At 47.8% G+C, this 25,315-nt stretch overlaps 1 protein-coding gene across 1 annotated transcript in view; it reads right to left on the reverse strand.

The window, feature by feature from the left end:
* Positions 1 to 25,315, reverse strand: part of OXSR1 (oxidative stress responsive kinase 1) — a 633,421-nt gene that overhangs the window by 20,887 nt on the left and 587,219 nt on the right. Inside the window, exon 17 of the mRNA XM_078665259.1 lies at positions 4,491 to 4,555. Coding sequence (XP_078521385.1) covers positions 4,491 to 4,555 — 65 coding nt within the window. The remainder of the gene's footprint in view (positions 1 to 4,490; positions 4,556 to 25,315) is intronic.

Genomic DNA, 25,315 nt, shown 5'->3' on the forward strand with positions numbered 1-25,315 from the left:
CCAGTCAACCGTAGCCACGCAGAACGCCTTGAACAAATACCATGGGAGTACCAGTGTGCAGCCAGATCAGCGGAATTAGCATAAGCACTGATAATCTGATACGCCACAAGACCTCCCTCTTGCAGTATTTCACGAAAATCTTGCTGATCTTCTTTAGGGAGTTTGTCTGCGAAACGGCCCAGAGAATCCCACAAGGATCTATCATATCTCCCCAGCAGAGCAGAGGCACTGGCGATCTTCATGAAAGATGCTGAGGTGTTGCACATCTTTCTACCCATAGAGTCCATCAATTTGCTATCTCTATCTGGAGGTGCCGAAGAGGAAGACAGAGAAGTGCGTCTTCCTAGCCGCTGCCACAATGATGGAACCAGGTGGAGGATCAGAACGAAGAAATAACGGCTCTTAATTAGGAGCCTTGTATTTCTCCACTATCCGGGAGGGCGCAGAACCCACCGTTGCTGGCATCAGAAAACTCTGCGTCGCAAGTCCAATAATGCCAGGGACAAGAGGAAGCAAAAGACTGACTGAAGACTGTTGATGGGGGGTCGCAAAGATCACAGAAGAAGAAACCGTAGGGACTGACATTGTAATGTTTAACTTACTCGCTCCCCTACAGAGTACCTCATTGAAGGTGGTGAGATCATCAATTGGTGACACTCCTCTTGATGGAGGTGTAGATGTGAAAGTTGAAGAATAATCCCTCAGAGGACCTGGTGGAAGAAGAAGACCAAGTGGGAGATCTCCGTCGCCTTCCCTTCGGTGAAGGAAGAATGATAGGAGTGAGACCTGTCCTTTGAGTGCACATGACGGGCATGCTGAGAGCGCGATCTGCGCGGATGACTTCTTCTAGAAGACACTACTGTTGAAAAGCTTGATCTACGTGGTGTCCTCTGCGGAGCCTCAGTATGTGATGGAGATCTTGACAGGCGTGAAGGGAAGTAGGTACGGAAATAGCCCGAACCTGGGCTACTGAGGGCCTTCGACTTCCTAGGCCGTGGCTCTGCGCCAACCACCGGAGAGCCCTCCGGGGAAACCTGGACAATATGCAGTCCTGGCGACAATGAAGATCTTGAGGGCGAACGAGATTCAGCTCCAACCTCCTCTGAGGCAACAGCAGGCTCTTTGTCCCTCGCCGTCGATGGCCTCGGTGTCGACGTATGCATCTCCTTAGACGTCGACCCTTGCATCTCCCCGACGTGTGGCAATGCATGGAAGGTGTTAAGGACCTCACTGTCCTCAACAGCGACCTCGCCTTCTTCAAATGGGACCTAGACGTCGTCCGTCTATAGCGTTGTGGTGATCTCAATGGCGAGTGCTCTCGGCTCCTTGACGTCTACTTTGATGCTCTCTACATCGACTGACCTCGAGCTCTCTTTGCCGTAGGCAAACTTCTCAACATCGACCTACGGTGAGGCAAGGGAGAATGTCTCGACATCGATGGGTGTCTAGATGTCGATGGGTGTTTAGACGTCGATTGACCCACATCCTGAACATACCTCGAGCCCGAGGTAGTACACTTCGACGTCAAAGCCTTTCGTGACGGAGACTCACGCGGTCTCGACGTCGGAGACTGTATAGGCCTTTTCTTCAACAGTGGTACCGACGTCGACCAGTCTGGAATCTGCCGTTTTCTCAAGGTAGAAGAGGCAGAATTATGCTGGGGTCGATGTTCTTGATAAGAGGAGGGCTCTTGACTCAAGGCCACTTTCCAATCAGGCTGTTCCTCTCTCCATCACTGCTTGAAGGCGAATCCTCTATCACGTAAAGTCCTCGCAGAAAACTTCTTACAGTGATAGCAGGAGTCTATCTCGTGACTAAAAGGTAGACAGGCGATACACACAGAATGTGGATCTGAAATGGCCATCTTCTTCCCACAGGCTGGACATTTGAGAAAAAGAGCTGGGATTTTGACAGAAAAGATGAAATTCTGTCAAAAAAGGGTGATAAACCTCTGCCAGAACAGGAGAAACTGCAAATATTCTAGAAAAATAACAATTCCTGACAGAAAAGTCAGAAAACTGTCGAGCTCAAGCTCCAGGATCCTCACAGAAGGAGACGGAAAAAAGAACTGATCTAACTGACCCAACTGTCACCTGTGGGGCATGCGGGGAGCAGAGTGCTCCCTGAGGTTCTTAAAGGCAAAGTGCTCAGATTCTTGTAAGCCTTAAAGGCAAGGTGCCAGTTGTCTTTTCTGTATTAAGACAGTTATTCTTATGCAGCCTTTGGGCCAAACTGCCTGCAATTACCGGTCTTTCTTTATTTTGGTAAATAAAGGATTTTTGTATGAAACCATTATAGTGTATGGTCTCTATTACAAGCAGTCTTGACAGACTTTGTTATACAAAGAAAAACTGATGTAATTTTGGCTGTTTGCCCTATCTGTTTTTAGATTTTTTGATGAGGCTGCATATGTGCATACATGTAGGTATGCATACATATGTAGGTGCATGGTGTTGTACGTTTTATATACTTTATGATCTGGGCATACACCTGTATATGTATGTAAATATATGCATGTATATATGTATGTACATATATGCATGTATATATGTATGTATATGCTCCGGGATCCCGCACGTGGGCGGGGATAATTCAGTGCTTTTGACTATTGATGAGTATCCCCTGGAAGAGAATAAATGTTACCTACCTGCAACACTAGCTTTGCAGTACAGTATCTTTCATAGATCCGTAATAGTTAGATCTGAGTCAGCATTGATTGAAATTGCACCTGTGACGTGCATAATGTAGCTAATCACTGCAGTAATTGCTAAGCCCTATGGAACTTTATACTACTTCAGCTCGTTGCTGTTGGATCCGAAACATTCCTTTTTGCAATTAAAAAAATGCTAAAGTAGTGCTGGTAATGAAACATTGATCAAGTCAACCTGAATTCCAGAATCTTATAGCCTCTTTTGCAAGCCACATTATCCATGAGTGTGAGGTAGAGTGTGAAGCATGGGGTCGAAGCATGGGATGCAAGTAAACATCTGTCAACTAGTGCTTGTATTAAGTCACTCAAGTATTTTCTTAATTAGAGAGACAAGTTGTATCAAACATGCTGAGGTAAAAGCAAGGGAATTTAGGAATACCTGAAAAAGGCTTACTAAAGCAACCCAGCCGAATGGGGTAGCAGAATGAGCACCCAAACAAAGAATAATATTTGCTTAACGTATGTACAGGGTTTCATAAACCACTTTTGATATTTTACTCAAAAAACATTACCAAACAGGGGATGCCCCCTTGGGTTTGTAGGTACAGATTTTTGTAGCATGCATGCTACAATCCATATTTAATTTCAAATGGAAGAAACTCTTACTCATGTAATGCCAGTCCTTTCGCATTGAATGGAACTTACTCTAAATGCTTAATTCAAGGTAAGCACATTTCTACGCAGGGTGCCTGCCAAATACATTTTTGGATCTTTTAGGATTTGTTTTGCAGTTTTGTTACCATTCTTCAGCTTTAAGCCATGTGCACCATATCACATACTCTTTGCAGCAGCTGACACAGACAAGGTGTGTCTAGTTTGGCGAAACAGTTATCTGGTGCACACCTGCCCCAGAACTATTTGTATGAGGCAAACACTAGCTACTTACCTGTAAAAAGTAGTTTTGCAGCACAGAACTCTTCAAGATTTTTATGCTTTGTATTATTCTGACATCTAGAGGCTGGTGCCTAAAACTCCTGACTTTGTAAAACATTTTCTTTTTGGGCATCATTAATAGGTGGAGTCTATGACGTCGAATGTGCGCGGTCTCCATATTCAAGTTCCGTTGTGCTCTGTTCTCGTGTAGTAGTTTATTTGCCCCTTCACTAGGGAGGTGGAGTGCGGATATGGGTCTAGATGGGATACACGTTTGCAAACTTGGTGCAGGCAAGTAACTAATTTCTTGTGCAGCGTGAAACTGTTCTGGATTCACATGCTTTTCATCGACTATATAGTGGTTGCTTTCCTCCTGTGTTCAGGGTGGGCCAAATTGAACCAATTTGTCAACACCAATTATCCTACTTGTGTTACCATTCTTGCTTGACTATCTAAACAGTACTATTTAGAAGAGGTGTGTGTGTGGAGAATCATGTTGCAGCTGTGTGCAAGGAGGAAGTCAACTCCTAAAATCATGGGATTTAAACCTGGTGTGGATTGTTGCGAACCGATGTCTGTTATTTATCCGCATGGGGTGTGCCTCTAGTTTCTATGGCAGGAAGACAACTCCAGTCATGCAGGGTGTGAGTCATGATGTATCTGAAGGTGATCCGGCATGGCAAAGCCAAGTTGTATGCTGCCAAACATCGTTGGAAATCACAAAACAAGCTGCTCTGCTTGAAATCATGGACTGAGACCCATACACGTTCTTGTGACCAAGGAACTGATTCTGCAACAAATTCAGGCGTTAAAGGAGGCTATACTTGCATCTTCACCAACTTACCATCTCCCTCTAGTGGGAAGAAACATGACAATCAGTTGACTATGTAAAAGAATGGATACGTACCAGTTTGAAAGTGACAGATTTATTCGTTTGAGGATCGTCCACAATTTTTTGCAAATTGGCTGCAACTGGGGGTTTGGGGAGGGGGAGACAAAATTAAAAACATGTCTTACACAATTTGCTACGAAGTGAGCACGTTATTATATGCTATTCAGTTCCAAGCCCAGACACAGACATATTACCTACATTTCAGGGAAACTGCTATGCTTTTATTTTAAATTAAGGCAAATTTACTAGCCCTGTTAGTTACAGTGAAGCTCAACATGGCACGGTTTCGTTAGAGAAATGCTTACTTACCGAACTAAGAAATGTTTCTGATGGATAATTAATTCTCACTGCAAAAGTCTTTCTTGAGAATCCCGAAGCACTTAACTAAATCTCAAGTCTAAAAATTAAGGCTTTGCTTCCAAGGAAAACTAAATAAAACCTAGACGTGCTTTTTTGTCTTTGAAGCATCCTCATTCAAGATAATACTCGTGCCACAGTAGAGCTATGTCCTATGTGCCTCTTAAGCTTACTTCCAAAAAGGGACAAGGAAAACACAAAAATGCCAGAAGGTGGGGTGGGGAGCTGTTGGGGTGGCAAGGGGCATGACTAATCTACAGGGAAATCCAGAAACCATCAGAAATATTGCCAGAGCTATGCAAATAATTCCTATTGTACTACTTGCTGCAGATTCTAAGTCTTTTGAAAGATTACCAGATTAGCTAGGAAATTGTGGCACACTTCTGAAACTTGACAATGCCACATACAAACTCATTACTCAACGAAGAGGCACTTTATTTTATGTGTGACAGGCTTCCAGCTGGGTCACAGTTAGACTGAGAGGGATGTAAGAGTGCTGTTTGGCAGCATGAGACCGCTGGACTGTGAGGAGTATGCTATTGCTGATGGTAGTGTGAGACTGCTAGTGTGATGGATGCAAGAGTGGTGTGAAAATGCTAATCAGTGTGGGGGTGGGCTGCATTCAGTACTGTATTACTGCTAGTCTATGAAGGAGATGGGAGTGATGTATCTACTTTGACTATTTCTGTGTTAAGGGTAAGAGACTGGGGTCAGTAGTGTCTTACTGCCATTTTTCTAGGTGCATGAGTGCATGAGACTAGTGCTCTGGGTCTAAAAGAAGATTATGTAAGTCGGAGACTGCTACATTTTGAGGACAATGAAGGAGCTGTCTAAAGTGTAAGATTGCTATTTTATGAGGGGACTAAGGAGGCCCATCAGTAGAGTGAGACTAGTTGTTTGTGAGGGGTGTGAGTGCTGCCTGTATTGAGTCTGTTATTTGGAGGGTTGTGAAAGTGCCATCTGTAGTGTGATGGTTATTTGAGCGCAATGTGACTTAGTATGTGAAGCTAGTGTGTGAGGAGTTACAATTTTGTCAATTGTGTGAGACTACTAATAGGTGGCGGGAAGTGAGTGCGTTCTCTAGTGGATGAGGGGTACGAGTGCTCGTGGTAGTGTGACACTGCTAATCAGAGAGATGTGCGAGTGCTGTCCAAAGTGTGACTGGTAGTCTGAGTAGCATTAGAACTATAGTGAGACGACTACTTTAAGTGTTGTGAGATTGACAGTAGTGCAAAACTTCACGTCTGTGAGGGTGTTCATGTTTTCAGTAATGTGTGACTGCTAGTATGTGAGGAATTTGAGAGTGGGGTCAGTAGTGTGAGAATGATAATTATGAGGGAGGCCTGAGAATGCTTCTGTGCTAGTGTGAGATTGGTAGTCTGAGGGGTGTGAGTGCTGCTTGTGGTGTGAGACAGTGTGTGAGGATGCCCATGGTATTGTGAGACTGGTCGGCTCAAAGCCCATCCTCCGGAGGCGAGGTGCTCAGCTCCAACATGCATCCACTGAGGAAAAGTGGTTATGCAGGGCATCTGGAGTAGAGCCGACAAAAGGGGTGTGTCCACAGGGGCTTGGTCTTCCTCCTCCCGAGATAAATCTGCCTCTGAGTCGATATATTCTGGGATTGGCTGGCGGGCTGGTAGTTCAGGTTACTCGCTCAGAGCCACCTGCTACTTCTTTTCAGTGCCCAGGGTATCGGCTTCTCCAAGGATGTCAGGTGTCTCTGTAGTGAGCTGGGCCATCCTACTGTATGCCAACCATTTCTCGGCTCTGACATGGCGTCTTTTTGCATTATTCGCAGTGGGTCTTGTTATGGTCCGGCAAGAGTCACACGTTTCGCACAGCAGGGAGGTTGACCCAGGGATACTTAGAGTGACACTGGGGTATCTCTTGAAAGGCATCGGTTCCATCGCCTGAAGAGCATAGTCATTCTCTGAAGGGAGCAGGGTACAAGCGGTAACCCGAAACGCCACGGGAGCCAATAGGCCCGGACACTTTTTGTCAAGATGATACATGTTGAAGAATGTACTCGCAGGAGGGAAGGGGGAGTCAGCGGACTTGGTCATGATGGCAACTGGTGAACTTGAGACTAGAAGCACACCAGAACACCTCCAAAACCGATGGCAGAGAAAAACAATCTAACAATGGAGTTAGTGAACATGTGCATTTACATTCAGAGTAGTCACAGAGACCTACTTCCTCGAAGAAAAACACATGCTACGAACATGTGTGCATACACGTGCGTACACAGGTGTGTGTGTGTATATACATGCAAAAAAGAAGCAGAGAACTCTGGTTAGTTGCCAAGTTTAGGTGGAGAGCAGCTCCTGTATTGAGCACCCCACAAAAACAAATGACTCTGAATTGGCTCACCTCAAATATCTGCTTTTCTATCAAAGTTTTTAAGCATAGGATTAGTACACTGTGATTCACGCCATACTGTAAAATGACAAAAGCCTTTTACCACTCTAGGCAATCAATATAATATTATTAGTAAAACAAGAAACTCTTATATAGAAACTCGGCCCTAACTATAGTTATCTACTGGAGACTGCTGGTAGGTAGGTTTGTTTGTGTATATATATATATATATATATATACCCACACACACCTACCAGCGGTATACCTACCAACCGTTATTCGCCAGCAGGTAGTTATAGTTAGGCCCTAGTTTCCATAGCATAAGCGTTTCTTGTTTTGCTAATGGTTTTGTCGCCATGAGACATTTTCATGACATTTTCAAAACTAGTGTGCCAGTAAATTCAGCTGGTGCCTGGGAAGTTTTACGGTGACTTGTCAAGCAAGAGCCGATAAGAAGAGGTGTTCCAAAACGTGATTTCCCTAGGGATTTTAAAAATGACTACAGCCTGAACAGTTGAACAGATCAAACCAAATTTGGTAGAAAGCTAGATCTTGGTCAATAAAGAGTGTAGTTGTAATTTGGATTTAACCTGTTCAGTAGCTTTCAAGTAATTAAAAAAATGATAAATGTATATCTAGGGACGTGGAAGGTCAGAATGATCTCATGATGAGATCGGATTGGCTGCCACCACTTCAATCAGGAAGTGCTGGGAGCCCCCTTGGGACTTGTCCTAAGAAAAACGAAAAAAAAACCACAAGGGGGCAGTGTTTGAATATCCTGACTCCCTTACGCCGGGTGGTGAAAACTCCCCCTTTAGTCACTGGCCAAGACCCGGGAAGGGGGCTGTATGCCCCCTCCCACTTAATAACCTTGCAGGGCCCTACAGGATGGAGTCCTTGGGCCAAAATCTTCCCGGGAAGGGGGCATCTCCCCTCTCACATTTTCATAAGGCTGTGTCTCAGGGACTGGAATCAGCCCAGGTGGGTCTAGGCACCTCCTTTCCCATAAATATATTAGTGGGCCCCAGGGGATGGGGTCCCCCAGGCCGAAAACAGCCCATGGGGTCCTCAGGGCTGAAATGAGGCCCGGGGGGGTGGGCTGCATGCCCCTCTCCAGAATATGGCCGGGCGCCAGGGAACGAGGTCCCTGGGGCCAAAAGTTGCCTGTGGAGGGGGATCGTGTGTTGGCTGCCTTGGGGAGGGGGGGGGGTGTTGGCCAAAGGGACTGGCCGCAGGCCGGGCCTTGTGACAAACCCCCCCGCCCACTGTGCGTGGATAAAGGCTGTGTGTGTGTCATGTGGTTGACTATGTGGGGGGTAGGCAACATGCCCAGGCCCTCCTGCCAACCTCAAGCTTCTATCATGCAGGGTGGCAGTTGGATTAATGTATGGTAATTAAATATTACTTTACGTAAAACAAAAAAAAACCATGAAATTCACTCAAAAAAGCAAAGGTGACGAGGACGTTTCCATTCCCAAGAGCTCTGGGAAGATACTTCATTCATTACATCTTCCTATGCCAAAAAGCTAAAGTCGCTTTTCTGGGAACATAAGGAGATGAAGCTGATTAACCAACTAAACCCAGGGCACTCACTGATAGTTTCATAGGGTTCAAAATTTTTTGAGCCCTACATGGACTAGATTGATCCTCCCTGCCCTGAAAATATGCAGGGTCGTCACCTCATCCACCACTGTGTTCTTGATTGCTAAGTAGAGAGAGCTTAGCTAGTTTGGCGCAAAATTATCTCTCTCACTCTTTAGTGGAGAAGTGTGGCTCAGTGGTTAGAGGCGGCAGACCCGGAAGCTGAGATCAGCCGTGGACCAGGGTTCGATTCCCCGCCTCGGGCTCAAAAATTCCACGGACTCGACAATTCTCGCTCCGGTGCCTACTCGACTCACGGGGTCACACTCTGCGACTCTGGGCAATAGCTTGCTTAATCTCCACTGCGGCCCCTCGCGGCGGGATGCCTGGCTTTCACCTTGTGAATACCCTGCCGGGGTATCTCTCACAGGGGAATACCAGGACGGGTTCCCTAAGCAAGCGCCTTGAGACCCCTGGGTGAATCGTGCGCTATATAAATCGAAATACATTTACATTTACATTTACTGCCGGAGATTAACTCTGTTGCTCAATCTTGTCGATTTGGGTATTTGGGTATTGTTCCTTGCATCATGGCAACATTTTTAGTAGTTAAGTAAATCCAATGTGTCATTTTAACATTGAGAATATTTCCTCATGTAATTTAGGATCATTTTTATCATAATTTTAACCTATGAGGTTCCGAAGCTGGACGAGTCATTGGGGTCTAGAAGATATCTGGAGGGTGCAGCATGCCACCGATAGGGAATACTCTTATTTCTCCCCAATGCACAAAGTAGACACCAGGTTGGACGCCTTTCTGTGCACACTGGACTTTAGCGCATCCGTTACGCAAATGGAGTATCTGGGTAGGACCCTTTCGGATCACAGCCCTCTGCTGTTGACTCAACAACCTCTTTGGAGACAGCCCCCAATTCCTCTGTGGAGATTGAGCCCACTTGTGTTAGAAGATGTGCCTTTCCGGGACTCCCTGAGGGCTCTTATCGACATGTATCTCCCAATTAATGCAGAGTCTGCGTCCTCTGTGTATGTGGAATGGGAGGCATTTAAGGTGGTGGTGAGGGGCCACTGCCTGGGGCAATCTATTGGTGTACATCGGGAAATTAGTCAAGAATCATTGGATATGGAGTCTCAGATTCGGCAACTGGACAATGTTCAGGGGCAGGAGGCCAACTCAGCTGAGCGTTTACAGGAGGCCCACACTAGCTATAGTAGTGCATTATAGAAGATGAGGTGCCACAGTTATAGGGAATACCTCAACAGAAGGCACAACGAGGAGGGAAGGGCTGGCCATCTATGGGCGTGGTTGATTAAGCCTGAAAGTAGAGGGGCACCGATTACACAGGTTCAGTCGGACTCCGGAGAATTGGTTCATGACCCGGACGCCATCAATACCCTGTTCTGTACCTATTATAAGTTATATACTAGCCCCGGGCCGGTCCCTCGTTCCGATATCCAGGATTTTCTGGAAGGGCTGCCATTACGGGCGGTGGACGAACAGGTGCAGGATGACTTGGGAAACCCAGTGACCCTGCATGAAGTCAGAGCTGCTATTGCAGACATGGCAAAGGGGAAGACACTGGGTCATGATGGACTGCCGTCAGTGTTTTATGTAACTTATATGGACCTATTGGCGCAAAGATTAGTGACCCTATATGCAGAGTCCCTACACCATAGGGGCCTCCCTGAGTCGACCCAGAGCGCGTTGGTGATACCCCTCCCTAAGAATAAAGAAGCCAACTTCCCAGTAACAGAGTACCGACCACTCTCTATGCTCAACCTTGATTTTAAAATCCTTAGTAAAATATTGGCGCTTAGATTGCTCCCGCATAAGCATGCCATCATCCATGCAGACCAAAACAGATTCATCCCCTCCTGTAATACTTCCTATAATCTGCGCAAGTTGTACTGTGTTCTGTTTCAAGAGGAGACGAGATCCATGCCCTCGGCGGGTGCCCTGTCAGTTGATCTAGAGAAGGCCTTTGACACGGTAGGATGGGAGTACCTTTTTGAGACTATGATGTGGTTGGGCCTTGTGGAGGGCTGGGTGAAGTGGGTCAGACTGTTGAATGCATCACCGACTGCACGGGTCAGACCTGGGAAATCCGTGTCCTCCTAATACCGGATACAGCGGGGAACTCGGCAGGGATGCCACCTTGTGCCCCTATTATTTGCCCTGGCAATTGAACTACTTGCAGAGCTGATCCGGCAGGGTGGAACAGGGATAGGGTGTAGGTTAGATGGGCAGATGCATATGATTTAATTGTATGCTGATGTTTTTTTTTTTTTTGTACATTGAGGTTTACAACAGTGATCAACAAATATATAATAACATTACACAGTCGGAGTACATACATTATCAGCAATAAATATAAAATACGAGATAACAATTTGATCGGGCAATAAATAGAGAAATAAATAAGTAGATAAAGGAAAGCGGGTGTGAGGGAATCCCAACGTACTATAGGTTATGCTTATATTTTTAATGTCTAGATTCCCTCCATTTCTTAACAGGGGCCCATATATTTTTACCCATTTCACGTGTTTTCTTCCCCTTACTGTCATATAGGCAATCCTCTATGTTATGAATTCCTAGGAGCCTAGTTATCCACTGCTGGAATGTTGGTGCTGTAGTGTCTTTCCATCCAGCAGAGATTAATATACGAAGTACAGCTACAGATATAAAAATCAGTGCCTCAGCGCTACCTTCCTCCCTCAATTTACCGTCAGTTCCTACTAAAACCACGGTAGGGGATAGAACGATGTTTTGTTCTAGCAGCCCCTTTAAAAAAGACTGTATTTCCCTAATTATCGGGGTCAGACTCGGGCAATTATAAAACATGTGGAATAGATCTGCTGGGCTCGTATTGCACCTAGGGCAGCAATCATTTTCTCTTACGCCCCATGCAAACAGTTTGGAGGGAGTAAAATATCGGTTAAAAAGAGTCTTATAATGCTGGGCTCTCAGATTTGTGGATCGAAAGAACTTTTTATTCAAAACTAGAGCTAAATCTAGATCGACATCTGGGTCACCAATTTTTTGAGCCAAATTAGTCTCCGTTTTTTCCAAATCATCAGCCAGTTCTTGTTGAAGGCAGTTATATCCTATTTTGATTTTACTACCCCCTTTCTCAGATAGTCAACTATTGAACAAGTTACTTACCTTCGGTAACGCTATATCTGTAAGAAACAGTAGTTAGTATTAGATTCCTTACCTTAGAATATCCCCAGGCGTCAGTCTGGATCCGGAAACTTTTGCGTAGCAGTACCCCTGCGCGTCGGTAGGCGTCGTCTGCAGGCGTCTCCTGCGGCTCCGCGTCCGTCGTCGGCGTCGTGTGCGCCGTGATGACGTCGCTGGAGTATATAGACGCCGCCTCCGCGCGCTGACGTCAGCTCTTTGTACACAGCTTTTCCGCCGCCAGAACACGCAGAGCCATGTGAGAACCAACACTGGTGCCATTTGAAACTAGGGCCCTGAAAGGGATGTCCTTAACCCTAGGTATCAGTTCGCAGAACGGGGAGTATGGGCGGGGCGGTAAGGAATCTAATACTAACTACTGTTTCTTACAGATATATCGTTACCGAAGGTAAGTAACTTGTTCATCTGAAAGAAACAGGTTAGTATTAGATTCCTTACCTTAGAATAGATACCCCAGCAATACCAACCCCGGTGGTGGGTCTGCGAACCAATACAGCTTACACCAGAAAGTCCTGGAGGACAGAACGGCCAAAGAAGCCATCCCTCCGGACTTGACTGTCCAGGCAGTAGTGCCTTGCAAACGTGTGCAGCGAGGCCCACGTAGCCGCCTGACAAATGTCCTGCAAGGGGACTCCCCGGCCCAGGGCAGTAGTAGCCGCCGTGGCCCGAGTGGAATGGGCCCCTTAGCCCAACAGGAGGCTCCTCCCGAGCCAAAGAGTAGCACGCTTTGATGCACAGGACGACCCACCGAGAGATGGTCCGTTTATGCACCGCCCGTCCCTTCTTCGCACCCACGTAGCCAACTAACAGTTGGTCATCCATCCGGAACTGGCGAGTGCGATCCATATAAAATGAAAGCGCACGTTTTGGGTCCAGACGATGGAGTCGCTCTTCATCCTTTGAAGGATGCGGAGGCGGGAAGAAGGAGGGTAAGGTGATGGACTGCCCGATGTGAAAAGCAGAGACTACTTTGGGCAGGAAAGAAGGTCTAGTTCTCAGAACCACCTTGTCTGGATGAATGGACATGAAAGGAGGTTTGACAGAAAGAGCCTGGAGCTCACTCACTCTCCTGGCAGAGGTGATGGCAACCAGGAAGGCCGTCTTTAAAGTCAGGAGACGGAGAGGACAGGAATGAAGTGGCTCAAAGGGAGCACACATCAAGAAGGTCAGAACCAGGTTCAAGTCCCACTGAGGCATCACAAACGGAACAGGTGGATACATGTGCGTGATGCCTTTCAAGAATCTCGTTACAATAGGGGACATGAACAAAGAAGGTTGATCAGGCAGCCTTAGAAAGGCCGAAAGGGCAGAAAGGTAGCCCTTGATAGTACCCAGAGCAGAGCCCTGCTGGGCAAGAGAGAGAAGAAAGAGGAGAACCTCGGAGAGAGGGGCAGAAAGAGGGTCCACAGCCTTTGCTGTGCACCATGCCACAAATCTGTTCCACCGGCAGGCGTATACCGACTTAGTGGAGGGACGCCTGGCTGCCAGAATCACATCACAAACTTCAGGAGGCAAGTCAAATGGCCTCAACTGTCGCCGCTCAATCTCCACGCATGGAGGTGGAGACTGGACAGGTTCGGGTGGAGGACCGTCCCCTGCTGCTGCAACAGAAGGTCCTCCCGAAGGGGCAGGCGGATCGAGGGACCGACTGACATGCTGAGTAGCTCGGGATACCAGTACCTTCGAGCCCAGTCCGGAGCCACAAGGATAACTTGGGCCTGGTCGCGCCTGATCTTCTTCAGCACTCTGGGCAGAAGTGGTATAGGCGGAAAGGCGTACAATAGACCGCAACTCCACGCGCGCCGAAAGGCGTCGCCGTGCGAGTGCCGTCTTGGAAACTCCAACGCGCAGAACTGATGACATTGCGCGTTCTCTTCTGTGGCGAATAGATCTAACCAAGGCTCTCTCCATTGCAGAAAGAGGCCTTTCGCCACGTCCGAGTTCAGACGCCATTCGTGATCTACCGAGCACCGACGGCTGAGTTCGTCCGCCCTGGCGTTCAGAGAACCTGCCAGGTGTTGAACCGTCAGAGTCACGCTCTGACGTACCAGCCATTGCCAGAGACGCAGAGCCTCCTGGCAAAGGGTCCACGACCCCACTCCGCCCTGCTTGTTGCAGTACCACATGGCGGTGGTGTTGTCCGTGAACACCTGCACCACACTCCCGTTGACAAAGGGGAGGAATGCCTTCAGTGCTAGGCGGATCGCCCGCAGCTCCAACAGGTTTATATGGAGCCGGGACTCCGCCGGAGACCAGATGCCTCTGATCTCCGCCTCTCCCAAGTGGCCTCCCCAGCCCTGGAGGGACGCGTCCGTCACAACCACGTGCTCCGGTTGGGGAAGGGAGAGGGATCTGCCTCTGACCCAATCGCGGTCTGTAAGCCACCACTGCAGTTGTCTCGCAGTGCCCTCCGAGATCAAGACTTGGTCGGACAAGTTGCCCTGATGCTGGGCCCACTGAAACTTCAGGTCCCACTGCAGAGCCCGCATCCGCCACCGGGTGTGATGCACCAGAAGGATGCAGGAAGCCATCAGCCCCAGCAGCCGCAGCGTCAACCTGACCGAAACCCGGGATAACGGCTGAAAGATGGGAATCAAAGCCTGTATATCCCGGACTCGCCGTTCCGGAGGATAAACCCGAAACTGCGCCGAGTCGAGAACCGCTCCGATGAAAAGGAGCTTTTGAGAGGGACACAGGTGTGATTTCGGCACATTGATGGAAAACCCCAGCTCATGCAGGAGGTCTGCCGTCATCTGAAGGTGGTGGACGACTGTCTGGGGCGAGCCCGCCTTCAACAACCAGTCGTCCAGGTAGGGGAAGACTGAAACCCCCAACCGGCGCAAATGGGCTGCGACCACCGCCATCACCTTTGTGAACACCCGTGGGGCGCTGGTAAGGCCGAATGGGAGCACGATAAACTGAAAGTGCTTGTGGCCTACCGTGAACCGCAGGTAACGCCGGTGGGCCGGCAGGACGGGGATGTGAAAATACGCATCCTGCAAGTCCAACGCTACCATCCAGTCTAGCGGGTCTAGAGCAGCCAAGACCTGAGCCAAAGTCAACATCTTGAACTTCTCCTTCCGGAGGAAGCCGTTGACGTTCCGTAGATCCAAGATAGGACGTAGGCCCCCTTTGTCCTTCTTGGGTACCAGAAAGTAGTGGGAATAGCAACCACATCCTACTTCTGGCCCAGGAACGCGCTCGATGGCCCCCTTGGCCAAGAGGGCCGTAACTTCCTCCTGCAGAAGTGTCAAGTGGTCCCCCGACACACGGTGGTTCTGCGGTGGCATGGCTGGAGGAGTGGTCTCGAAGGGGAGGGAGTAGCCCCTTCGGACGAGCTGCAGCACCCACCTGTCCGATGTTATTGTGCGCCAGTGGGAGAGGTGATGGCGAACCCTGCCGCCCACCGGCGTCACATGGGCCTGAAAGCATGGACTAGGAGGATTTAGAGGCGGATGCTGCGGGGTGAGGTGTGGTCTGACCTCGCCGCTGTCCCCGACCGCCACCACGGCAGTTCCCACGGCCGCCGCCGCGTTGAGAAGTCTGTTGCGGCGCGTGACTGGCAGCACGTGTGGGACCGCCCCTTCCGTGGCCACGAAAGGAGCGAAACGAACCCGTTTGCTGGCGCTGGGTCGAGAGACCCAACGACTTGGCCGTAACCCTGGAGTCCTTGAAGCGTTCCAGCGCGTGGTCCGCTTTGTCGCCAAACAGGCGACTGCCATCATGTGGTTCTGAAAATCTGGATTCATATAATAGTTCTGGACTCGAGAATTAAAACTTCGTCGACACATGACGAATTTGGTATCAAAAGACCGAGAATGACGAGTACATCATGTACATGTATTTTCAGCCTATTCGAGTGACGATTTCACCTCGAAATCGTCACTTACATTCTGACCCCTTCATTCCCATTTATGTGTTGCCCATTACATAGGCCTTAATCCAGTTGAATTTGATTCCACAAGGACACGTACTCCTTAATTGACTTTTCCCTGACCTCAGTATAAGTTGGAACCATTGCCCCAGGCCGAACTCGTTAGGTCAGTTCCCTCCCAGTGGCCGAGCAAGATAGCATCTAGGCTCAACAAACCATAAAACCATTTCAGCGCGCACACCTGCCATATCTCGCTCACATCTATCTCCGCTCCTTTGCTTCACTTACTTTATGGTGGGGAGGTGCCCGTTTTTATTAGGGGTCCAGTGATATCTGATGAAATGTTGGGTCTTGCCAAATGATTTGTTGAAGACAGCGCGAAGTGAAATATGGACATGTCATCATGACTCTGCTTTTTCTTTGTACCAAAATATGTTAACGATTTACTTTACAGCCAAGAATGTTTTGCCCGAGGCCCAAAATTGTGTATAAGAAGAGAAGCCTGACTTTGTAAAAGTGTGCAGTCTCCTGAGAACATACCCGTATTGTACTTCTAGGACACTTGTTACCTTGGTTGCAGCCAATAAACTAATCTTTGACTTCACCTAGAAGACTCCGAGTTTCTGTAGGTCTGGATCAGGAAGAACCCGAGGTCTCTGGGTGTTGATTCCCTGGCACCGCTGGGTTACCGGTTCTGTGCCGGTTCTTAAAAACCCAGTACCTCAGTTGGCGCCCAACGTTTGGGGCGAATCCAGTGGTACCAGTCAGCCGAAGATCGTGAGGAGCTTCGTGTGGAAATTCTGGAGGACGGCCAACCACCTCATCGACCCCTGCATGTCGACGTGGTCCGAAGGTCTTTGCTGCGAGGTTCCCCGCTTCCCGACGGCTACAAGGACTGCTGCCCTGGCTATCGCCCTGATTTGGACCCTTGAGGTTTTTGGTAGAGCGAAACACTGAGACGAGTCTTCTGGTGACGTCATCGATATTTCAGTTAAGTATAAGTGGAGCGTCTCCCAGTCCTTAGATTGGACTTAGTTTTGGGTATCTTTGGATACAAAGTTTTGTATTGGTACTTGCAAGCACCAAAACTAAAGGACTCGTGTATTCACGAGAAATATCGTAATCGATAATCCTTTGAAGTTTGGAACTAGACTAGAGAGCGAAGATGCCTAGTCTTAGACTTGGGAATTTGTTTTGTCTTGGTAGTAATAATAGGGACTCCCGATTGGAGGACTCATGTCCGGTTCCTCCAGTTGGAACTCCGACTTACGAACTGTATGTAAAAAATGGGGTAGGCCCCATCACCTACAACGAAGTATGGATTAAATACACTAGGAAAGATGGTGTTCTAAAATGGCCCCAATATGGTAGCTTTGATTCTGAAATCTTAGACAACCTTGAAGTTAAACTCTTTAAAAAGAAAGCCCGGCCGGCGATGTTTGACTCTTTCCGCTTATGGCATAAAGAAGCCAAACAAAAAGAAATTAAATTAGCTAAGAAAAATAAGAGAGAAGGGGGACTTTCAGTAATGCAAGCTGCTGTGCAGTTTAAAGATAATGAAGAAGAGCAGATGAATGAGCAGTTGCACAGGCAACGTAAAATGGCAATAGATAAGTGTTATCCAGTTTTGCCGTCTCTTCAGCAAGAGGCAGCAAAAGAGCGTGAAAAAGACCCATTAATGTCGCATTTACTAAATTCACCACCCCCCTATGCGCAGAATGCCACAGCATCCCCGCAACCTTTCGTTGCGCAAACTACGCCTCCTGCTCCTCCACAGCACCCACCAGCTGTTCCTCAGCTGGCTCCTACTTCTTCGGTGCAGCCTTCTCCAGGCCCACCGACCACTTTTGTTTCACCTGTGTTTTCTACAATTTTGCCTACTGTACTTTTTACGTCTCCTAATGCTCCCTCTACGATTTTGCCTAGTGCCCCCTCTATTTCCCCTGATACCTCTTCTGCTATCTCTACCCCTACCTTATCTCACCCCGTTTTTCCATCTGTTTGTCCTTCAGTTTCACCTTCCATTCGGCAGAAAATGGCCAGCACTGTTACTAACCTTCTTTTACCTCTTTTCGGGTCGCCTACTACGACCCCTAACATGGGAAGAAGACAGTTGCGAAGTCAACTACCTGATTACCAAGAGAGAGATTCTCTGAATGGTTTAGCTCGGAAATGGGTCATGGACACTGCAAAATATGATTTACAGTTTGTCATGGAAGTCTTCCATCAATGGGAAACAGTGACACAGAGATATGTTTTCGAACAGATGTGTGTTTTCCTTTGCGAGGATTTAGAAGACAATGATCAGGAATGCATCCCACGAGAAATGTGTCTTGTACGATTTAGGTTCGGAGAAGGTATGATTGTAGGTCCAGATGTGGAAAAAGCAGTTGAAATGTTATCATATCGGAGTAAGGGAAGCAGTTCTGGGTCACCATCTGAATCTAATACGTCCAGTAGGAAAAAGGCGCGACAATACCCTATGAGAGAAGTTCCCCCACAATGGAGAGAGGGTGACACGACTGCTGTCCCACCTATTCTGCCACACTTTCAGCGTGTATGGGTACATGTCCCATGGAAGCGAGCTGAAGTTTTAGCACTCAAACAAACATTACCAGATCCGTGTAAAAATCCTGCAGGGTACTATAAAGAGTTGTCACAAACTGCTGGGTCATGTATAATGAATCTAGCCGATATCGATATGTTATTTGGAAATGTCGTTCCACAGCCTTTATGGGGTAAAATTCGTCATGTAGATCATGACCAGGAATTAGGTGACACATGGGCTAATATTACTGCTGCAGATGCCCGACAAGTTGGTGGTGCCAAGTTGGTGGAGCCTTTGATAGCAGAACTCCCTGGTAAAATAGTAGATTACATGAAAACGATAATGCCTGCAATACGCGTAAATTGGGATAAGTTGTCTGCATGCAAGCAAAAGAAAGAAGAAACTGTTTCAGATTTCTTCACCAGATTTGAAGAAACATTTGTTGACCACAGCGGTCAAGATATGACCACGGAAGGTGGTCAGAGATTATTTGTTGATAAATTCGTGCACAATCTGCTTCCAGAATTGTGTAAAAAGTTAAAAGATTCAGAAAGTTCTTGGGCAGTCTCATCTTCAGCCCAGATATTGGCTACCGCACAATATTACGAGAATAGGGACAAAGATGAGAAAGATAAAGTAGAAAAGAAAACTAGAGAACTAAAAACGAAGGTTTTGCTACAGCAAGCCTATCCGCCACGTGGTGGTGGTAATCAAAATAATAATGGTCAGAATCACTACCAAAATACTTTTCAGCAGCCTCAACAGTATCAGAGAAACTCACAAAGATTCGAGTATACTCAACCCCGTGTATTTGTAGGCCCCAACCAGTGTTTATATTGCAAACAAGAGGGTCATTACAAGTATAATTGTCCTGCCCTATCACAACGTGCAAATGGAGTTTCTGGTGTAAGAGGTCGTGGCAGTCAGCAAGCACCTAGAGGTAGAGGGCGTGGAAACGCCCCTCAGGACACACGTCCCCTTCCACCACAAAACTCTATGAACAGGTTTGATCAGCAAAATAACGTATCTGACAGGACAGCTCAATACTATGTTGATGATTATTACACAGAAAATGAGCAGTGGGAGAATGATGATTGCTAGGACAGCCATAGACAAAGAGAGGGAGTTGTTTCAGTTCCAGTAGATCAGAGTGGACCTTACGTTGAGGTGATTACATCAGGTGTGTCAGAACCTTTTATGTTGGATACTGGTGCTACAAAGAGTTCTATTATGCACTCCAAACTCCCTGGCGCACCTTTGTCTGGCGAAGTAAACGTTTCTGTAGGTTTTTCTGGCGCCCCAGTTAGAAATCCGATTTCTGACCCTTTATCTCTTTCTGTTGGTCCTTGTGAATTCGAAGCACCCCTTATTCTGACAACAGGTTGTGGTGAAAATTTGCTAGGATTGGATTTGTTAAAAAGATTGTATGCGACTTTGTACTGTTCTCCTTCAGGAGTGCAACTTACTTTAGGTAAGAAAGTGGTTTCTCCCATGTATTTGTCGAGAGATGCACTTCCAGCAGAATTGTCACTTCTCCCAGATATTCTTTGGGCTACTGGTCCTAATGATGTTGATCTTTTAGAAATTCCACCATATGTCGTAACATTGAAGACCAATGTTAAAATGCCACGAATTCCTCAATACAAAATATCTAATGAGGGTGAAAAAGTTTTGCTAGCAATTGTTTACGAATTGATTGAAAAGGATGTGATTGAAGAAACACGAGGCAATGTTTGCAATAGTCCTGTTCTGCCTGTTTTAAAACGAACTGACCCTTCTCAGCCACCTGTGTACAGATTCGTGATTGATCTTCGAGAAGTGAATAACATAGTTGTGCCACAATTCCCAGTTGTCCCCGACATTACCACATTATTGACTATGATTCCAGCTTCTGCTTCATGGTTTTCAGTGATTGACCTAAAGAATGCTTTCTTCAGCATCCCAATTGCTGAGGAGAGCAGGGACATTTTTTCCTTCAGTTTAGGAGGTCGAAGCTTCCGCTTTAAACGCGCTCCTCAAGGCTACTGTGAAAGCCCCTCAATATACAGTCAAGCTCTGAAAACTCAGCTTGACACGATTGTTTTGCCTAAAGGTGCCACTCTTGTACAGTATGTGGACGATTTGCTCATTGCTGCAGATACTGAGAAAATTTGTAAAGAGGCCACATTGACATTATTGCGTCATCTGTGTGATCTGCATCACAAGGTGTCACTTTCCAAGCTTCAATATTGCCGACAAGAAGTGACCTACTTAGGTCACCTCTTATCGAAGGAGGGAAGGAAACTGACCCCAGAAAGAATTCAGGCAATAGCGAAATTGAGTGTGCCAAGAACACAGAGAGAAGTGCGTGCTTTCTTGGGCATTACATCGTACTGTAGACAGTGGAATTCAAATTTTTCGTTATTGGCCAAACCCTTGGTGGCATTAACGTGTAAAAATACACCCAATCCCATCCCTTGGTCTGAAGAGTGTCAGAAAAGTTTTCTCGAATTACGCACAGCATTATGTTCAGCTCCTGTGTTTCTTGAATCACTGACCTTGCCCCTGCAAATGGCGATTGTGAAATGTAGTGCTCACAAGAAGGTGACGGATGATGTGGGTCGTGGAAATGCATTTGCTGATGAGACCGCTAAAGAAACGGCAAAGAATGTGATGAGCCGAATGTATGTTGCAAGCCCTGAAAGATGGACTGGTGAGGTTGGAATATGTGAGGATACGATAGAAAGTGCGAAGTCCATCCAAGCTGAGGCCACAGAGAAAGAGTTGAGCACGTGGAGAGAGAGTACAGGAAGAATGGATGCAAATGGTTGTTGGATTGAATTGACAGAGCATCAGAGATGGTTGTTACCCGATGCATATGTGCTTGCAGTGGTTACAATGGCTCATGGAATGGCTCATATCAGCGTGAAAGGGATTTGCGAGTTGTTGGCCCCAGTATGGAAGAATGCAGGGATTCCCAAGTGTGCAGAGAATGTTGTCAAGAATTGCATGGTATGTCTGAAGCACAATCCTGGTAGGGGAACCCCAACTCCAGCTGGTCATTTTGCACCTCCTACGTATCCGTTCGAGGTTTTGCAGCAAGATTTCATACATATGGAGAGGTGCAACAACTTAAAATACGTGCTCGTTGTTGTTTGTGCTTTCTCAAGATGGGTAGAAGCCTATCCCCTAAAAGACAATACTGCCTTGTCCACTGCCAAAGCCCTTGTAAAAGAGTACTTCCCCAGGTTCGGAATGCCTAGAATGGTCTGGTCTGACAATGGAAGTGAGTTTGTGGGTCGTGTGATGAAGAGTGTGTGAAGGGCTAGGCATTAGGCAGAAGTTCCACGCTGCAAATCACCCCCAATCAGCTGGATTAGTGGAATGTTACAATGGCACGCTAAAACTTAAATTGGCCAAAATCCAAGCGAGCACAGGTCTTAAATGGCCTGACGCTCTACCCTTAGCACTCCTATCCACCAGAATGACTGTGCATTCGCGAGTGAAACTCAGCCCTTACGAAATTGTCTTTGGCCGGCCAGCCAACATATGGGGAGTGCCTAGGCCCACGAAGTTCAGCGAGCTGCAACACCCTATTTTGCTTGATTACTTGTATGAATTGACGGCTAAATTGCGTGTTTTGCATCAACAGGTCCACAACACCCTGCCTCCGGTCTCTGAGACTCCGGGTCACGCCATTGACCCCGGTTCCTGGGTTCTCGTCCGCAACTTTCAAAGAACAAGAAACGACCAGCCCAGGTGGACCGGACCTCATCTCGTCCTTCTGTCTACAAGGTCAGCCGTTCGGGTGGAGGGGAAGGCCAACTGGGTCCACTGGATCCATTGTAAAAAAGTACCCTTCCCTCTGCCCTATGACCAGTGGGTCCAGAAGGGTGTCACTGACTCAGAGCTCACGGCTGTGCCACGTATCATACCTGTCAGCGATGACCGTGTAAAAGAAACTAACCCTGAATGTGAAAGCGAGAACATTTTTCAAGAAACTGTGCCACCACCAGAACAATTGAACTCTTTGGAACCTGAACTCCTGTTTCAGGACCAGACAGTACCAGGGAAAAGACGTTACAATCTGAGACCGAGAAAAACGAACTGATAAGAGTGATTCCTTTTTATGATTTTGAGACCAAGACCTATGGACTAATAAATTCTTTTTTTCTCCCAAATACTTTTTGTGCAGCTCTCCCATTTAGGAAACTTGCTTATTTTTGTTTTTTGAACCGCCATCCGGGTTCCGCTGCTAGGGCCGTGATTGGTTAAAGTCTTCGGAAGTGCAGCCAACGACGTTAGGTCGGTGGTTCTGGTCGGTCCAAGGGAGTTGCCCTAGACTGACAGAAGCACTCCTTAGCAGAATCAACCTCCTCGTCGCGGGCAGCACCTTAGAGAGGATGGAGTTTTCTGATGTGGAGAGACCTGCCAAGCAAATGAACTTTAAGCAGAGACTTTGTAACACGATGACAAAGAAAAGTTTCATAATATTGTGTAGTTTTATGCTATCCAGCGTAATGATCTTTTTGATAAGTTATGTTTTATTCTCTTTCCATGTAACATTTGCACCCACTGCATCACCCATACCTCCTCCTACCGTTTCCTCTCATTCTTTCCACCCTCTGCCTGACCACGAATCGAATAGGAGATTAGAGTTCATTAATAACTCCTTTGTTCAGTTATTACACCAACACCAAATTAGTAATGAACACAACTAACTGTTGGGTGTGCGGTCTCATGCCTCACACAACGGATAAAGGTATCCCCTATTTGGTCCTGCCATTTAGTCACAATGGTTCAGGATGGGCATATAGGACAATGTTCATATATGCATGAGAAATCCAACCCCTACGTTCTGTAAAAGACAACCTCAAGACTAGCGCCCTAGTCAAAGGTATAGTTGACATGATCAAGGAAGTAACTTCTTATGAAGATACTCCGGATGATGAGATACTTGCATATGTAGGTTGGAACGTGACCGGATATGGCACTACTTTAAGTGAGAAACAGCAAGCCAAAAGATCGTCCCCTATCTGGATCGTACCCCATCAAGGTCACCTGTGTCTGCAAGGTATTGGCAAGAATCCCAGAGCTCAGCTAGGGAAGAGTATCTGTACAGAAACGTACGTTTTTGGATCTCAGACTTCCCCTGCGTTTTTAGCCGCTAAGGGTACTTATTTCATCTGCCATGATAGAGCCTATACATGGTTGCCCCCTGACTTCTCGGGCTCATGTTTTGTTTCATTCCTGTTACCTCCCACCTACACAGCAGTGGCGGATTACCACCAGACAAGGGTAGTTAGAGGTGTTTTGAGTAAAGAAGACACTGCAGGTCAAGAATTTGGGGACTTTGCAAAGGGTTTTCTGCCGTTCTGGGGATCCATGGCTAACAGTAGAAACATAAGGCAATTAACAAGGGTAGTTGAATCCACCGTGATTGAAACTGCTGGTGCCCTTAGTAACTTAACCGCTGAGCTCCAGTCGGATCGACTTATGACCCTTCAGAACCGGGTCGCTTTGGATGTTATACTTGCAGACCGAGGTGGAGTATGCAAATTGATCCAATCTAGTTGTTGCATTTTCATCCCAGAGAACATACTCGTATTGTACTTCTAGGACACTTGTTACCTTGGTTGCAGCCAATAAACTAATCTTTGACTTCACCTAAAAGACTCCGAGTTTCTGTAGGTCTGGATCAGGAAGAACCCGAGGTCTCTGGGTGTTGATTCCCTGGCACCGCTGGGTTACCGGTTCTGTGCCGGTTCTTAAAAACCCAGTACCTCAATCAAACGGCATGTCCATCAATGCAGTCTGGACATCTGCCGAGAAATTGGCGGATCTCAGCCAGGCGTGGCGACGAATCGCCACCGTCGTGGACATCGCCCTGCCCAGTGAGTCGGTCGTATCAAGACCACACCTTATGGAGTATCGTGCTGCGTCTCGGCCTTCAATCATAGCCTTGCCGAGCTTAGCCCGTACCTCCGGTGGGCATTCAGGCAGCAGTTCCGCGACCGCATCCCACAGAGAGTGGGTGTAGCGGCCCAAGAGGCACGCGGTGTTGCAAGACCGCAGTCCCAGACTCAGGGACGAAAAGACCTTCTTACCATACTGGTCGTACCTCTTAGATTCCCGGTCGGGCGGGGCCGACGGGAATGCGGTCTGGGAAGTCGAGGCCTGGATCACCAGGCTCTCAGGGGTGGGATGGGTGGACAAGAACTTTGGGTCATCCGTACACGGACGGTGGCGTCTGGCCACGTTCCTATCAACAGGCGAACCTGAAGCGGGCCTGGACCACGTGCCCAAAAGAACGTCAGTTAAGGCCTCATTGAACGGCAGCAGTGGCTCCTGTGGGCATGACTGCGGTTTGAGTACCTCAGTGAGGATGTTAGTCCTCACGGCCGCGACGGGGAGCTCAAGGTGTAAGGCCTTGGCAGCCCTCATCAACACCACTGAATAAGCTGCCCCCTCCTCCGTAGCCACGGTAGGAGGCGAGACAAAGCCAGGGTTGGGGGAGTCATCCAGACCACTGGCGTCACCCAAGTCACCTGTCCAGTCCACATCGTACTGACACTCGCGGGTCAGAGGGTTCTCAGACCCCTCCCACTCCTCTCCGCAATCTACATCCTCACCATATTCGGAGTCAACAATGTAGACCGGCTCCCCGGGGTCAACAGGCCCCATCGGCGTCGGACTCGACGTCGGGCGACGCCGGTTCGACTCCGCGGCCGGAGTCGGAGAGGGAATGGGGGCGGCGCCGCCCGGCGCCGAGCGGGGGCGGCGCCGTGGGTTGCCCCGATGGAATCGGCGGCGGAGAGGCCGGTTGACCAGCCGCCGTTGACCCTGAAGGTCCCTGCGGCGCCGGGGCCGGAGCCGCCGGCGACGTCGGGGCCGGAGCACCCGACGGCGTCGAGGCAGGAGCACCC

The sequence above is a fragment of the Lissotriton helveticus genome, chromosome 10 (assembly GCF_964261635.1).
Source record: "Lissotriton helveticus chromosome 10, aLisHel1.1, whole genome shotgun sequence".
NCBI classification, from domain to species: Eukaryota; Metazoa; Chordata; class Amphibia; order Caudata; family Salamandridae; genus Lissotriton; species Lissotriton helveticus.